This window comes from Scatophagus argus, chromosome 2 (genome assembly GCF_020382885.2).
Source record: "Scatophagus argus isolate fScaArg1 chromosome 2, fScaArg1.pri, whole genome shotgun sequence".
In the NCBI taxonomy this organism is placed as follows: Eukaryota; Metazoa; Chordata; class Actinopteri; family Scatophagidae; genus Scatophagus; species Scatophagus argus.
Window position 1 is genome coordinate 25,892,532 of NC_058494.1, and position 15,434 is coordinate 25,907,965.

A 15,434-nucleotide genomic window follows, 5' to 3' on the forward strand; every position below is an offset into this window, starting at 1 on the left:
CACCGTGCCCTCACAGCAACCCCCACCACCACCCCCACCCACCCCGCCTCGCACACACGTGACGGACAGCGTTTCAGCGCGACACAGCGCTCTGTAAAGGAATCTGAACAATATGTTCGAGCGTAGCATGAGACATAAACAGCGAAACGTCCATCGTCCAACAACATTGCTGGCTCCACTGACATTCTGGTCTGCACAGGAATAGTTTACTTTCTTTCCCGCCTACAAGTATTTTCATATCAGCATGGACACAGCGAGGGCCGCAAACCGTTTGCAGGAAACCTGAGCTATGAAAACAAAATCACACCAGCCCTGCTCTGGCTCGGTCTATAAATATGGGACATTAAGCAGCACTTTACAACCGTTAAGTCACTGCTCATCCCCAGTCTCCACCACCAAGATGGTACGCCCCAGTCACTTTCCATTATTGGGAGAGTCCATTTGCTATGTGCAGAGGGTAGGCGGGAGAGAAATCGGCGGCAGGATTGGAGGTGAGGGAGGGTATTGTAATGGCTCCATCACATCAGGGCTTGGGAATCTTTTCCACCAGCTTATGTCATCAGACCCCTCCCTCTCACTTCATCAAAGACACACTTTCCTTTTTTCTTTCCATCCAAGCATCTCTCTTTTTTCAGTCCTGTTTCCACCTCCTGGCTGCTGAAGCTTTCACTGGCAGAGGCAGGATGGAAGCACTCTCATTCTGACCACATTCCCCATCCTCCCCCTCATTTCCCTCTTCCTCTCCCTCTCTTCGTTTTCTCGCTCTCACATTATTGCTGATCTCAGCATAGTGCTAACACTCAGCTGATGGACTCTCTCTCCCTACCTCCACCCCCCACTAAACTCCCTCATTTTCTCTTCATTCCTTTTTTCCTCCACCTTTCCTTCTGCTCTCTAATTTATCGACATATACTGTAGGATCAGGCGGAGGAAAGATGAGGAGGAATGAAGGTGGCCGATGAGGCACTTCTCTCTCTTCTATGTCTTCACTCTATCCATCCACCCTTCAGTCTTTAAATCACATGTTTTATTAATCTTTATTTATCTAGCGAAGGTTTGCTGAGCGTGCATGTTTTTCTGCAAACACTCTCTGGCCACCGAGGGGTTTCGGCGCCTAAGTCTTAGCACCTCGATCACTGGGTTTTATAAAAGCAATGCAGAAATTCTGCAAAAACTGCGACGAGATCGAATCCGGACAGATACATCTGGTTCTGTACTCGTTCAGACAGTTTTCTATCCAGTCTGGTTTGCATGGGACCAATCACATCTGTTTATCTTGTGTGGGACGGGTTTGACAGAAAGGCCGATGGAGGAGTATTTGAAAAGTTTGACCAAATATGAATTGAGATTCTGTTACCGCATTGCTTGCATTTCTCGCCTCAAACGTTGGACCAAAAACCGCCACAATCTGTCCAATTGGATTCAGAGGCATTTTAGTCTGCCTCCTACCTCATCATAAGGTCCCCTGGAAATCAAAAATGAATTGAGATGAACCAGACTCGTGAGAGAAATCTGATCTGCTTTAACTTCGTAGTGCCAGACATTCGTGGCTACTCTATCATTTCAGAGCAGTAACCTCATTCTGTGGAGAAGTAGCTGTTTGTCAGTCCTGCTCCATCCTTCCTTGTCCTTTAATCGTATCACCACTCATCTTTCTCCTCTCTCCTGGTCGCCCACGTCATTCTTTCCTGTGTCTATAATCCTCCTCCCGTTTTTCCATTCACTCCTCTTCCTCTTTCTCTCACTTCCTCTCTCTCTCTCTCTGCCGGGCCGGCTGATTGGCCCACCTGTCCCTCCGTCTCCTGTCAGCATGACTCTTGGACCTCACGAGGACAGGACGTCTGGACTTTTTGTCCTTGTTTGTGTCTTTCCTCCTGGCTTGTTGGTGGCTGTTTGTGTACATGCAGCCTGTTGTGGTTAAATGTTAGCATGTATGAATGACATGTGGGTTTTCTGCTTTCTCTAATCAGCCTTGTTGCTGGCTGCAGAAGGCGGCCGATTACCTGCCCGGCACAAACAGCAGCCCAGTGAGTCGGTGGAGACCAAAAATGAGAAGAATATTGGAGTCATGGTCCTCAGGTGGTGATTGTAATGCAGCAATAAACTGATTAGTGTATCGGGGGTGAAATGACTGCTTCTCAGGCAGGAAAGCTTCAAACCTGTGCACTGACTCCTGTTAGAGCCAAATCAACACATTTACAATACAATCAGTCGTTCTGTCATGCATATGGCTGCCTGAGGGGCTGTTATGTCACCCAAAAGGTATCGTTAAGTGCTTGACTGAAGGAGAAAACCTTATTATGCAATCATTTTTCCCTTTTCTGCCAGGGGGGTCCGAGGTCAGAGTCAGGTAGCTAAAGGACACTTCAACAGGACAGCTGCTTGTCAACACTGTGGGTGTGATGATGAACTGGTTTAATGCCTAACTTAACCGCCCTGCTGCCTCCACACTGTGTGTCTGTAGGTGTGTGTTTGTGTCTGTGACTCTATTTCTGTTCACAAGGACTTGTGGGTGTGCACAAAGCACCACACCAATGAAGCAGGCTATTAGCGAAAAAATATTTAGTTTAAAGTGACATAACGCTGACTTTATTTTGTTATATTGTTTTCAAAAATCAAACAAGTAACAACCGCAGTCATGGCCAAAGGAACCAAAGCTGATGGAAAAGGTTGTTTCCCATGTTCAAATGGTCCATCCAGCCACCTCTTCTCCCTGTAATACTGAGGCACCATAACATCTGTCCATATATCCATCCATTTTCTTCCATTTATCCAGTCAGGTCGCAGGGGCAACAGGCTAAGCAGGGTATTCCAGGTGTCCATCTACCCAGCAACGTTTTCCAGTTCCTCCTAAGGATCCCAAAGCATTCCGAACCAGCATGTTTAGGATTTACCCAGTTGGACATGTCTCAGGTTTGGAAAACCTTGAAAGCAAGGCTCACGGAAAGCTTCCTTATTAGATGAACAGACCCCCTCAGGCTTCATTTGCAGCAGCTCAACACTAAGCTTCCTACAGATATCTGATGTCCAGGGTCCTCAACTTATGTCTAAGGCTCATCCCAGCATCTGTAACGGTTTGGTATAATGCCTGCCTTAATGCTGACACTGCAGCAATCTGTTTGTCCATCCGATGCTCCATTTTCACATGACTCATGAACAAGGTCGCAAGATGCTATGTCTGGGGCAGCAACTCTCATCCAACTGGCTTTAACAACGTATACTATATAGACAAAACACAAGATTTTTGGAGCGTTTCTGTGGGAATTTTTGCCCATTCATATAGAAGAGCATCAGTGAGGTCAGACACCGATGTCAGACCACAAGGCGTGGCTCACATAGCATTGTCCAAAACGTCTTGGTATGCTGAAGCATTAAGATTTCCCTTCGCTGGAAGCCAGGGGCCGAGCCCAAACCTTGAAAAACCGCCCTATAAGAGGTGTGTCTGGATACTTTTGTTTACATAGCGTATCAGTGTTCTGATACAACAGAACAGCTCTTAGCTCACTGACTAAACATACAACCATGACAGTGCTCGTGCAACCAAACACCCTTTTGGAGTGCGTCTGTATGCAGCAGACAGCCTGCAGGGCACAGAGTTGGAGGGTATAGGAGAACATATAGGAGAGTGATGAGCCTGTAAATGACTGCAGAGTAATAATGGTAATGGAAGTGATGGCAGAGGGACAATATCCAGCCAGGTACTCTCCCTCTCTCTAACTGTGACCTCATTTTTCTCTCCCTGGTGGACTTCATTTCCTCGCTCCATGTTCATACAGTATTTTCTCAGGGAGGGGTCCTGTGTTTGCTGTGACACCTGTGCGTACCAATTTCTCAGTGTTAAATTAAATTTTGCTCTTGGAGAGTGACCTGATTAGCACCAAAGTTAGCTGCCGTTTTACTCACAGTCAGCAGCTACCTGTGCTTAATATGTTTCGTCTATTTTTAACCTCAGTTTAACTCTTTATGAAAACTCGTTTCCTCTAACCGTTCCTGTTTCTGACGCATAACTCGGCTGTGGGTCGTCCCTGCAGTGAGTCAGAGGCTTCTGTTTCTCCCTGTGTTGAGTTCTGATGTGACTCAGTATGGCAGCTTTACTCCCCCAAGACGAGACGAGATGTCTTCCCAAGAACCTCGGGGTTTTCTCCGTCTCACCTGCACTTGGTTCCTCCTCTCCTTTAAGATATGACAAAAAACTATTTCAAGCTCATGCATGTGCAGAAACTTAATCGAACTGAAACAGGCAGTGACCACATTGATGTCAGATTTCTCGTGTCTTCTGAAGAAGACCGCCAGGATTTTTCAAGAATTAAAAGATTTATGTTGCAATATGTTGTTCCATACTGCGATACTGTAAGCAAGGCAGGATGCTGTTTCACCTGCGTTAGGTGCTTACGACTTCCTGTCTCAGAGCAAAATGACTGAAGCTATTTGAGAAAACTGCCTTCTGACTGTCAGAGGTTTAAACTCAACACAGGATGAATCAACTATCCAAAAAGGGTTGACGATTAATTTAAAAATCAAGAGGATCAATACACTGCCCAAAAACACTACAGTGATGCTTTCTTACAGCCCTCATTCAGATGCAGGGTGTTTGCATGTCTGCCAACGACAGCCGCTGACTTCCAGCACGGAGCAAACTACAACCCTTCAAGGCTCCAAGAAGCGAAAAGATCACTTATGTGTTTCATCTCTCAGCTTCCTGGAAAACTTTAGAGTGTCAGAGAGTGAGATACAGCTTCCCATCCTGCAAAACACACAGCCGAGGGCACAGCATGCCGTTTAAAAACACACACTTCGCATGTGTAAAATGAGAAAGGTCTATTTTTGGACGCTGTCTCTGTGAGCGGCCATTAGAAGAAACGTGGGGACGTCTGTGGTGTCCTCTCATTGACTGACTGGCCCAGAGTCTCCCGTAAACGATTAGATTACAGAGTGACGTCACAGCGCAGCACTGAAAATCAATGGACTGTCATCCCTGAATACTAAATACACTCGTCACTCTGTGTGTGTGTGTGTGTGTGTGTGTGTGCGTGAATGTGTGTGTGTGTGTGTGAATGTGTGTGTGTGAATGTGTGTGTCCTCTCCTCTTTTTCCCCCACTCTCATTAATTCTTGTCCTCATCAAGTGTCTCTCTCTCTGCAGTGTGTTTGCCAAGAGTGAAGTCGGCACACATGCATGCACACACACTTCACAACACGGCGGCGGGAGCCTTCGCAGTCACGACTCGCACACACACACACACACACACACACACACACACACACACACACTTCCTCTCTCAGAAACCAAGAGAGGAGAGAGAAAGTGAGAAAAAGAGAGGCTGACACTATTAACACGTAAAATCAAAACTCCAAGTCTGAAGCCTTTGTCTTTGTCGCAGGTCCTGGATGCCTCAGTGTTTGTTACACCACTTCACGTTAAGTATTGATGGTTTCGTCGCCGCTGTTGGAGGATAACCAATAGGGGTGTGACGACTGATCCATCCACATCATCGCCTCTATGATGAGGCTTTATTTTGAAATTCCCACGGACGTCTGTGCCACCGTTTCTGTCCAAGCGCCTGCTTCATGAACACTCAACCACAACGTCAGTGTCCAGCAGGCAGGGAGGAGACAGTGAGGAGGTTTACTTCCCGCTTGGCAATAAATCACAAGTGTGGGAATGTTTGGGATTTTGGAGAAAAGACTCACAAGCGTTAATGGAGTCAGATTAAAGAAAACTGATTGTCTCATACGGCTAAGGCTAAAATATGATGTAGTATGATTAGTATGATAGTATGAAAGTATGATTAAGACACGACAAGTGAGGTCATGACGTCACTAAAATCATAAGGGATCATCACGACGGGATCACGAATGTGCTTAGAATATGTAATGGGAGTAGCCACTGCAAATTTCTTGCAATTTCTGAAATTCTGATTCATGGATGCATTAATAGATGGAAGTTATGGGCCGTCAAGGCGCTGCAAGAAACAAAAGCATCCCGAGGCGTAAAAAAACCAAACGTTTTTCCCACTCGAAGAGGAGACATTTGTAAAACTGGCCAAGGATAATTACTGACAAGGTCAGTCATTACTGTAGTATATTCTCATACAGTAAGGCCCGCTTTAATGATGTACGACCCCACAGCCTCCTCCTCCCCAACCTCCCAATAACAACATGGCTGACTGTCCTGCTGTGGTTGGCTGCTACATCTGTCAGCCATTACTGTTGGTCCAGTCCTTCTTAACTTTGCATGGGCTGCTTTCCCATCTGTCTAAAGTTTGGATAAATGGAGTGCAACCAGATGGACAAACAAAACACGTCAAGGTGGCGCCGAAAAGCTGCGAGAGAAGAAGTTGGAGTCCCTTAAGGTTGATGCGGCCAAATGTTTCAGATAACAAATTATTCATTGGAAGCCGCTACCAGTCAGTCATCTCAGCAGCAGCCCGGCAGCGAGGCTGAAGGTCCCGGCAGCAGAGGGCATAGAGGGTAAACCTCTGAGCCCAGCGAGACCAGTTCAGCTGATTGTCAAGGTTTTTGCAGCTGAAGCGTGAAGACAGAAGACAATAAGGATATGATGAGCGAGGACTGGGCTTGTCTGGCTGGCTCTTTGGCTCGCATCAGGGGCCTTTTATCGAAACGTGTTCGGGACACAAGTGGGTGCCGTGTATTTATGCTGTTTATTCGTTATGTATAAGAAAGCTATTCACAGAGCAGCATCAGAACTGAGCTTTGGATCAACGTGTTCGATCACAGGAGGAAAATAAAAGGTTTACAGGCCGGTTTTTACATTTCCTGTCTGTTCCTGTCTGGTTGTTGGTTGAATTTACAAACTTTCGTTCTGGAAAACTTTCTCAGATTTCCAGTCAATGAGATGCAGACTCAAACCAGGTCTGAACCCCGTTCGGAGAAGTTTCCAAATAGTCTGTGTGTTCCTCTCAAGCTCTTAAATTGGTCCTCACATGGACACAAGAACACACTGTCACACACACAGCAAACAGGAAACATGGTAAACATATGCTAGACCCTGTATGAATATACATGAACACTTGAAATATGACTATAATTGGCCCTGCATAGTAATGGTGTGTATACACATGCAGTATCTAAATACAGAAATATATTGTGTGTGTGCGTGTGTGTGTGACTGCACCACGAGGTAACAGAGGAGTGTGTGTGTGTGTGTGTGTTATACAGGCTGTGCAGAGTGATTGATCATAGGGAGCAGGGAAAAGCAGGTTACTGCAGCGTGCGCACACACACACACACACACACACACACACGCACACACACACACACACACACACACACACACACACACACACACACACACACACATTCCTTCCCTCTGTAAGCGTGCTCCCTTCTCTGTTTGCTCTTTCTCATTTCCCTCTCTCTCCCTCCCCCCTTTCTTCCATCTCCATCTTTGCCTTCCCTCCACCTCCCATCCTTCTTCCAAACCTCCCTCACTCTCACTCTCACTCTCTCTCTCTCTCTCCATACATCACTCTCACCTCCCCCGAGCCCCCACCTATCACTTCCCTCCTTCCTGTGGTCCTCCTCCTCCTCCTCCTCCTCCTCCTCCAGCTCTACCCTCCTCTCCATCCCTCTCACGCCTTCTTTAACAGCCAAACCCATCTTGTATTCCCTCTCTCTGTCCTGTTATCCAGAGCCCAGGGGAATAGAGAGACATCGTCACGTGTCCTCTTCTTCCACCTCCTCCTCCTCCTCCTTCCTCCCTCTGTTATCTAGCTGCAGTAGTACAGCTACACTCTACTGCTGCTCAGGCAAGAGGAGGTTTCATCTCTCACAGAGCTCAGTTTGTCTCTGCCTATTTATCTGTGCATCCTCACGCTCTATCTATCTATCTATCTATCTATCTATCTATCTATCTATCTATCTATCTATCTATCTATCTGTCTATCAGCAGGTGTTGCTCTTATTTACGGTATATGGGAGAAGCAATTGGAAGTAATTACTAAATGAAACAAGTATTTCTGTTAAACAGTCAGCCCAGGTAATTTCACAAGCCCTAAAATCCTTCTGCCAGCCTTTATTAACCACAGACCAGCCTTCTTTTGTTCCAAGATGGCAGCCGTTTCATTCACGTGAAAGTTGCTCACTGAGTGCAGATAATGAAAAGGTTTTTCAGGCTTCTGCAGGCTTCAGTGTTTTGAAAAGTCAAAGCTGATTATTAAAAAAAAAAAAAAAAAGGTTTTGGGTTGGGGTTGGATGGATTGAATTTTGATAATATTAAGAGATGGGAAAAGGGTCACTATGGGCCACTCACAGAGTCCAGCACTGTTCCTGGGGTCTTGTTTTGTTGGTCAGCACGACTTTGGCCTTTTTCTAAATAATTTACCGCACAATTTATCTGACTGGAAATGGCATAAAGCTCCTTGCAGTCAGAAAGCTTATCACTCTTAATGCGTAACCAACTTGCACTTTCTCTCTGGTTTACCAAGAGAGAAGAGGTTAACCAAGTTTGGGTACAAGAGGGTCCGACTGCAGACCCGGAGCCACCAGGAGTCGAAGAGCGACACATCGCTGTCTTTAGCAGAGGACTTAGATAAACAAGATTTGACAACATTAAGAGAATTCAAGGTTGACCTTTGAATTCCTTTGGGAAATTTTGGCCACAAATGAAAGCTGAAAGCTCTGGAAGAAGTCAAGCAAACAGATCTCGATCTGCCTGCTTCCTCAGCTGAGCAGCGAACATCTTGTGAAGACAGAAGAAGGACGGGACGAAGGGCCAGAAGCAGCATGAAGGCGGAGCCAACAACACGTTTCCTGCCTCAAGAAATTCAAATCTGACACGAAGCTTTCGTTGTTTGTGAATATGATGCTAATGATGTGCTTTTACAGAGAACGACAGGGAGGGAGGGAGGGAGGAAACTGCTGCTTCCTCTCCCTCTCTCAGCTATCGCCATAACAACAAACCAGCTCCCCCATCTCTCTGAGAAGTGACATTTCACTTTGCCCTGGTTGCTGCTCCCTGCAGTGCTGCTCTGATCCAGTCTGTGTGTGCGTGTGTGTGTGTGTGTGTGTGTGTGTGCTCGTCCTCATTAAAGAAGGGTAGCGACGGTGGGGGAGTGGTCCTGATCACACACACACACCTTGTGAGACCAGACCTCTGCTGTGTCCGTGTCTTTGAGATCAGCAAAGACAGGAAGTGATGCCACACACGCACACGCGCACACACACATACACACACAGATTCAGAGTGTGGATTCTATGTAAAAATGCATTTCGGTTATCCTCGCATCAACCTGATTGCCCCAGCTAACCCAGTGCCGGAGCGGTCGCCATGGCAACACGTCCTACACATCTCAGTAGGCTGTCCAGAGGTACACATGAGGCAGCAGGTGGAGAGCAAAATGTGAAAAAAACACAGAAATGAACACAACACATCAAGCTAATACGAATAACATCAGTGGAACAAACAAGAGTGACAGGAAACAGAAAAACATTTGCATTTGCTGTAGGAAAAAAGAATAAATAGAAATAAAGAAAAGAGATAAAAAAGTGTGAAAGTAAAGCTGATGTAAAGCCAAAACACTACAACAAAATAAAAAACTACTAAACTACTAAACTCAAAGCTCACGTATCGAAAAACAAAACGTCAGACTCCCAAACTCAAACAGAAATTCCAGGTCACATTTTTGCGAAGCAGAAATTCGCTTCAGTCGTCACATTTTGTTCAACTGGAAAACAAGCGGACTTTGACAGGCCACACCCTCATTACCTGTTCAAAGTGAGCGGTCAGAACACCTCAGTCACCCGCCACAGCATGAGAGACCGGAGCAGCACACAGGAACAGCGAGAGGAAGAGGAGGAAGAGGAAGCACGTCGATCTGTTGCACTGCGTTCGATTTCCTTTTTATCACTTCACTTTGACATTTTACTCTTTCACAGTAACAAATCAATATTTGTCATCTTTTGGATTTGTGCTTTTCATCACCACAGCAAAAAGAACAAAAAGGAGGACTTAGATGGATCTGAGTCGGGTAACATTTCGACGGCAACGTTTCACATTGATCACAGCAGCGTTTAAACAGATGTTCGGTATGAGATGCTCACATGACCACAGCGTGTGTGTGTGTGTGTGTGTGTGTGTGTATAAGAGTGCAGGTTTGAGTGCAGTTTCCTGCGCACTCACCCGGTGAGGACGACCACAAAGTCCATGACGTTCCAGCCGTTCCTCAGGTAGGAGCCCTTGTGTAACGCGAAACCCAGGGCCAGGATCTTGATCCCCGATTCAAAACAGAAGATGGCTATGAAGTAGGGCTCCGTCTCCTCCTGCAGGACAGCGGAGGAGAAGAAAATCTTATTCTTATTTGTACCTGAAGCAATATTCATCAAATTTACTATAAAATTGAAATGTTATGTCTGTTTTATAGGATATGATTCAAATAAAACCTGTGTGATGGTGAACTGCTTGTCTGTGCCTGTGTGTGTGTGTGTGTGTGTGTGTGTTACCAGTCGCTCAGACAGAGGTGTCTTGTCTCCATCAGGGAGATGCTGTTCCAGAGCCAGGACGATGCAGTTTGCGATGATGGTGGTGAGGATCATCCATTCAAACGGAGTGCAGCTGGAGTTAAGGCCAACAGGTTGTAACAACAAGTAGTCCACGTGCACGCACACACACACACGCACACCCACGCACACACACACCACATGTACACTGTCTTCGTTCACACAAACAGCTGCTATGAACTGGGACATCCTGATGACCAGGTACCAGTCTGGACCTTTGTGATGTTCTCCATCTCTAATGTCAAACTGATCCATAACATTTTCCCAATCACATTAAATAAATTTCTCTTAGACTCCAAAAGTCCATTTGACTCCCAAAACACAGTAGACAAAATCGGTTTGGTTGACACTAAAGTAAAAAGCCAAAAAAGTAAGATTCAAAGTGAGGATTTTGTCTTAAAATTTTTCTTACTCTTTTCGTTTCGTTTGTGGTTTTTCCTACAAAGAACAGAGTGACTCATCTGTTTGTTTTGTGGTCTTTGTAAATACACTCAACTCCACTTGAACTTCACAGTAGTTTAGTTTAGTTTAGCTTCACAGTAGGCTTTGATTTTCCTCTGAATGCTGGCCTTGTTTTATATGCATGTCATTGCTGTGTGTGTGTGTGTGTGTGTGTGTGTGTGCGCGCGTGTGTGGCTGTGAATTCACTGGAAATTCCTTCCATTCGATATGAGATTCTTTTCAGACTCGCATTCGTCCGTTTTCCGAAACACAGACAACCAACAAGGCTCGAGGAAAGCTCGGACAGCACATTACAGTGTGGCAGTGACAGACATGATTGAATTTCGACAGAAAACGGTCAGCTTATCAAAGCTACACACACACACACACACACACACACACACACACACACACACACACACAGGCTGAGTCACGGAGGTCGCCTGGTGGAGCAGCCAGCTTTTCACAGCACTCCATCCAGTCAAGTGCGTTTGCATGTGCTGTTGTGTGCGCGTGTGTGTGTGCGTGTGTGTGTGCCCATGCCTGAGTAATGGTCGCTGGAGGGGCTAAGATGACTGGATACGTCCAGACAGATCAAGCCTGTGCCTAATTGGCCAGTCATTATCCTGTTAGGCTGCGTGTGTGCGGCGGGAGTACGTGTCTGTTGTCGTGTTTACCAGATGCAACGCTGACATTGACACTATGGCCGGAGGACGGCCTCTGTGTGTGTGTGTGTGTGTGTGTGTGTGTGAGGGATAAGAGGCTGCCGGTGGATGTGAAAGGATCCGACAGGTCGGTCTGAGGAGCACACACTAACAAGACGTCGCTGAACCACACTGCACATATGCTGACTGGCAGACACAACACACACACACACACACACACACACACACACATCAACTCGTAGAAGATGCAGCGGTGAAAACAGAATGTACCTGAATTTTATAACAGAGGAAAACTTTCAGGATGTAAGCCAGAATGCTGTTTAGTGCAACAGCTGATCTGCTGATCAGCCAACTTCCTGTCACAGTAAAGTTCTGAGAAAACAAATGAAACAAACATCCACTTTGTCTTTTTAAAGCATCTTTTCATGTTGGTTAGTCGGTCAGTTCTGGACTGATTTTGTTATTGTAGCTCTAATTTTAAAAAAGTTTGAGACATTCATGTGACGCCTATAAAGTTTGAATACACTAAATCAGCCACATTTTGAGCCCAGTCTTCTTCTTCACTTCAGTACCTGGTAGACACAGGAAGCCCACTGCTGACGTGCTGCCCCCCTGTGGCCGGTCTGTGGCTCCGGCTGCAGGATGTATTTTACTCAACACGCAGGAGTGGAAATGTTAAAACCTCCCGCCCGTGTTTGTTTCTCTCGCTATGAGCAACTCGGATTTTGTTGCAAATCAGTTTACAGTAACCTCATGCAGCCCACAGATGCTGCAAGTGTGTGTGTGTGTGTGTGTGTGTGTGTCTTCAGACTACATGCTAGTCTGCGAGGCCATCTATTATTCAGCAGACACACACTCTGCTGGCCTAACAACCTGCTGAAAGCAGGAGGTAACACTCCCCCTGTGTGTGTGTGTGTGTGTGTGTGTGTGTGTGTGTGTGTGTGTGGTTATCTCTTCATCTCCCTGCAGTCTCTCTCTCTACATCCGTATCCGTCGCTCTTTCTGTTTTGTCTTCAGCTACATCTTCTTATGTTTACTGATTTTTCTTTCTTCCTGTCACACTTTTTCTCTTCTGTTGAACTTCCTTTCTTTTATCCCCCCCCCTCCCCTCCCTCTCTTACTCCCCCATTGCCCCCCTCCCTCTCTTACTCCCCCATTCCCTCCCCCAGCTGACTGCAAACTGTAAGTCACCCACTTCTCCTTCTTCCTGAACTTCCTGTCCTCGTTGGCGTCCGTCAAATTTTACCTTCCTGTTTTCTCCTCTCCTGCTGGCTCCCACTTCTGCCTGCTCCTTCTCTCTTTTTTCTTCTTTTCTTTTTTTGAGCGGGGGAGAGGAAGAAAGAAAGAAAGAAAGAGCAGGTGAATCGGAAGCAATTAGAGAGCAGAAATTTTTGGCAACAGTATTGTTGGTGAGCACTGCAGAAATGTGTGCGTGCGCTCCTCTCTCGCTAATTAAAATGGCTTTCTGATGGCCACAAACAAGCCCTGCCCTGCCAAAAACACAGACCTCACATCACATCACTCACACACACACACACACACACACACACACTTCCTGCTCTTCCTTTCACTCTTTATCTCTTCTTGCCACTGCAGGCAGCTGCTCAAAGCAAACAATTCAACACGCACGAGCATGTATGCAAACAGAACGCACACATGTATGCAAGCAGACAGACTCGTGCACTGATATGCACAGGTGATGCTACACAAACACACACATACACACACACGCACGGGGGGAAAAGAAATACCCACATCAGCAATATTTTGTTCCACCACTGCCTACGATTGTGTACACACACAAAGACACACACACACACAGTAATTCTGCCAGCAAGTGTATTAACTTATTAGAGAAAGAGAGAGAGATGATTGGTATTGATGCAAATGCTTCATTTCTCATGCAACATCTCAAAATGGCTGCACACCACGAGCAGGCGAGTGAGTCTTTTATGAAGCCGGTGTTTGTGGTGAACTGGCCCTTTAAGCTTCACGGCTCTCTGTCCTTGTGAAAGTTAAACTGCAGTTACATCTGAGTCAAATGATCTGCGTTCCAGGGGATGTGGGATTAGCGAGGTCCGAGCCGAAACGTCTTCGACCCGATGACTGTTTCTGTCATACGATAATCTTAATGCCGTCATCCTGCACACACACACACACACACACACAGACACACACACACACACACAGAGACACTACACACTCCCTGTTACCCTGTTGGATGAGTTTGGTGTGGAAGAACTTGACTGGCCCACACAGAGTCCTGACCTCAACCCCATCCAACACCTTTGGGATGAACTGGAACGGAGATTGTGAGCCAGGCCTTTTGGTCCAACATCAGTGTGTGACCTCACAAATGCTCTACTGCATGAATGGGCACAAATTCCCACAGAAACACTCCAACATGTTGTGGAAAGCCTTCACAGAAGAGTGGAAGCTGTTAGAGCTGCAAAGCTGTCTGTGTGTTTACAATGAGACGTCATTAAAGTCCCTGTTGGTGTGATGGTCAGGTGTCCCAATACTTCTGTCCATATTGTGTACATATGCTTATCTACACTGACGATTTCTACCACATTTCTAGCTGTCCCAGCATTCCCAGTTGGATTTTGACCCACTGTGGTGAAAGATTCCCGCTCTGATGAGCCCAAAGCTCCGCACACTTATTTAAACACGCCTCAGTCCAAGTCGTTCTCAGAAAAATGTCCTTGCGCACCAGTTTGTGTGTGCGTGCTCACCCGATTGTGTTTGCGTGTGTGTGTGTTTTCAGCTGATGAGGCATTTTGGCGTGGCGCTGAGGCTGTGCTTTAGGGGAGCCGAGCCTGATGAGGGGGAGATTTTAAATCACACCAAATGAAGCTTTATCAAATAAATGAAACTGTGTAGCACTCGACTCAGCAAGAGTCGGCTCCTTTATGGGAGTGACGCAAGCACTTCCTCCCTCCCTTCCTCCCTTCCTCCCTTCCTCCCTTCCTGCATCCCTCCATCCTCCCTCACCAATACGCAGAGCCGAGGAGGAGCAGGAAACACATTTTCACGTGCAGTCAAATGTCCGCTGAAGTTTACCGCCAGCTTGTGCTGCCGCCTGCAAACACGCCGCAACACTTCGCGTTGTGTCTCAGTGCGATTTAAATATGGTGTCCCCACCGCACATTAATATATATATATATGTAATAAAAAGAATTTGTCACTGTCAAATCTGTCAAACAGAACCTGATAAATTGTCATTGTTATTACTCCTGCTGGTCTTTGCAGAGTACTGCAGTTTTGCCTGTGGTTTGTCCGAGTGGTGTAGCCGTACCCCAGCAGGAGCCGTTGCTCGACTTCTGCGCGGAGGTCCAGTCAATGCCAAACCTCGTACTGTCTCTCCGTTTCGCTACTTTCAAACGTGGAAAACTAGAATTGAGTACGAGGCTACGTAGGCAACACCACAGGAAATAAGATCTCAGCGCTCAGCTCGGAGGACGGCGTTAAAACGAACGCCATGGGAAGACCAGTCAGTCACAACGAACTCTGCGGTCTGATCACTTCCAGTGAATAAACACACGTGGGGTTTGGCGTCAAACCAAGCGGTGACGACTTCTACTGGAAGATCTCGGCTCAAAGGAAAACACGACCGATACGACTTTTCACCAAATGCCGGTTCAGCCAAAGAATGCGAGCAGTGACGAGTTCTCTGCTGGCGGAGCCCGTTAATGTGACCGCAAGTCAGCTGTGATTGAGACGAGCCAATAGGAGCGCGGCCTCCACGTGCTGCCTTGAACCTGCCGCGATGCTTCATTTGTTTGCTCTCAGTTCACTTTTACATCCTCGC

General features: G+C 46.5%; 1 protein-coding gene across 1 annotated transcript in view; it reads right to left on the reverse strand.

Annotated features, from left to right (window-relative positions):
* cacna1ab (calcium channel, voltage-dependent, P/Q type, alpha 1A subunit, b) overlaps window positions 1-15,434 on the reverse strand; it is a 144,665-nt gene that overhangs the window by 76,248 nt on the left and 52,983 nt on the right. Inside the window, exons 4-5 of the mRNA XM_046373888.1 lie at window positions 10,461-10,566; window positions 10,141-10,280 (exon numbers count right to left, since the gene is read on the reverse strand). Of these exons, the coding sequence (XP_046229844.1) occupies window positions 10,141-10,280; window positions 10,461-10,566 (246 nt within the window). The remainder of the gene's footprint in view (window positions 1-10,140; window positions 10,281-10,460; window positions 10,567-15,434) is intronic.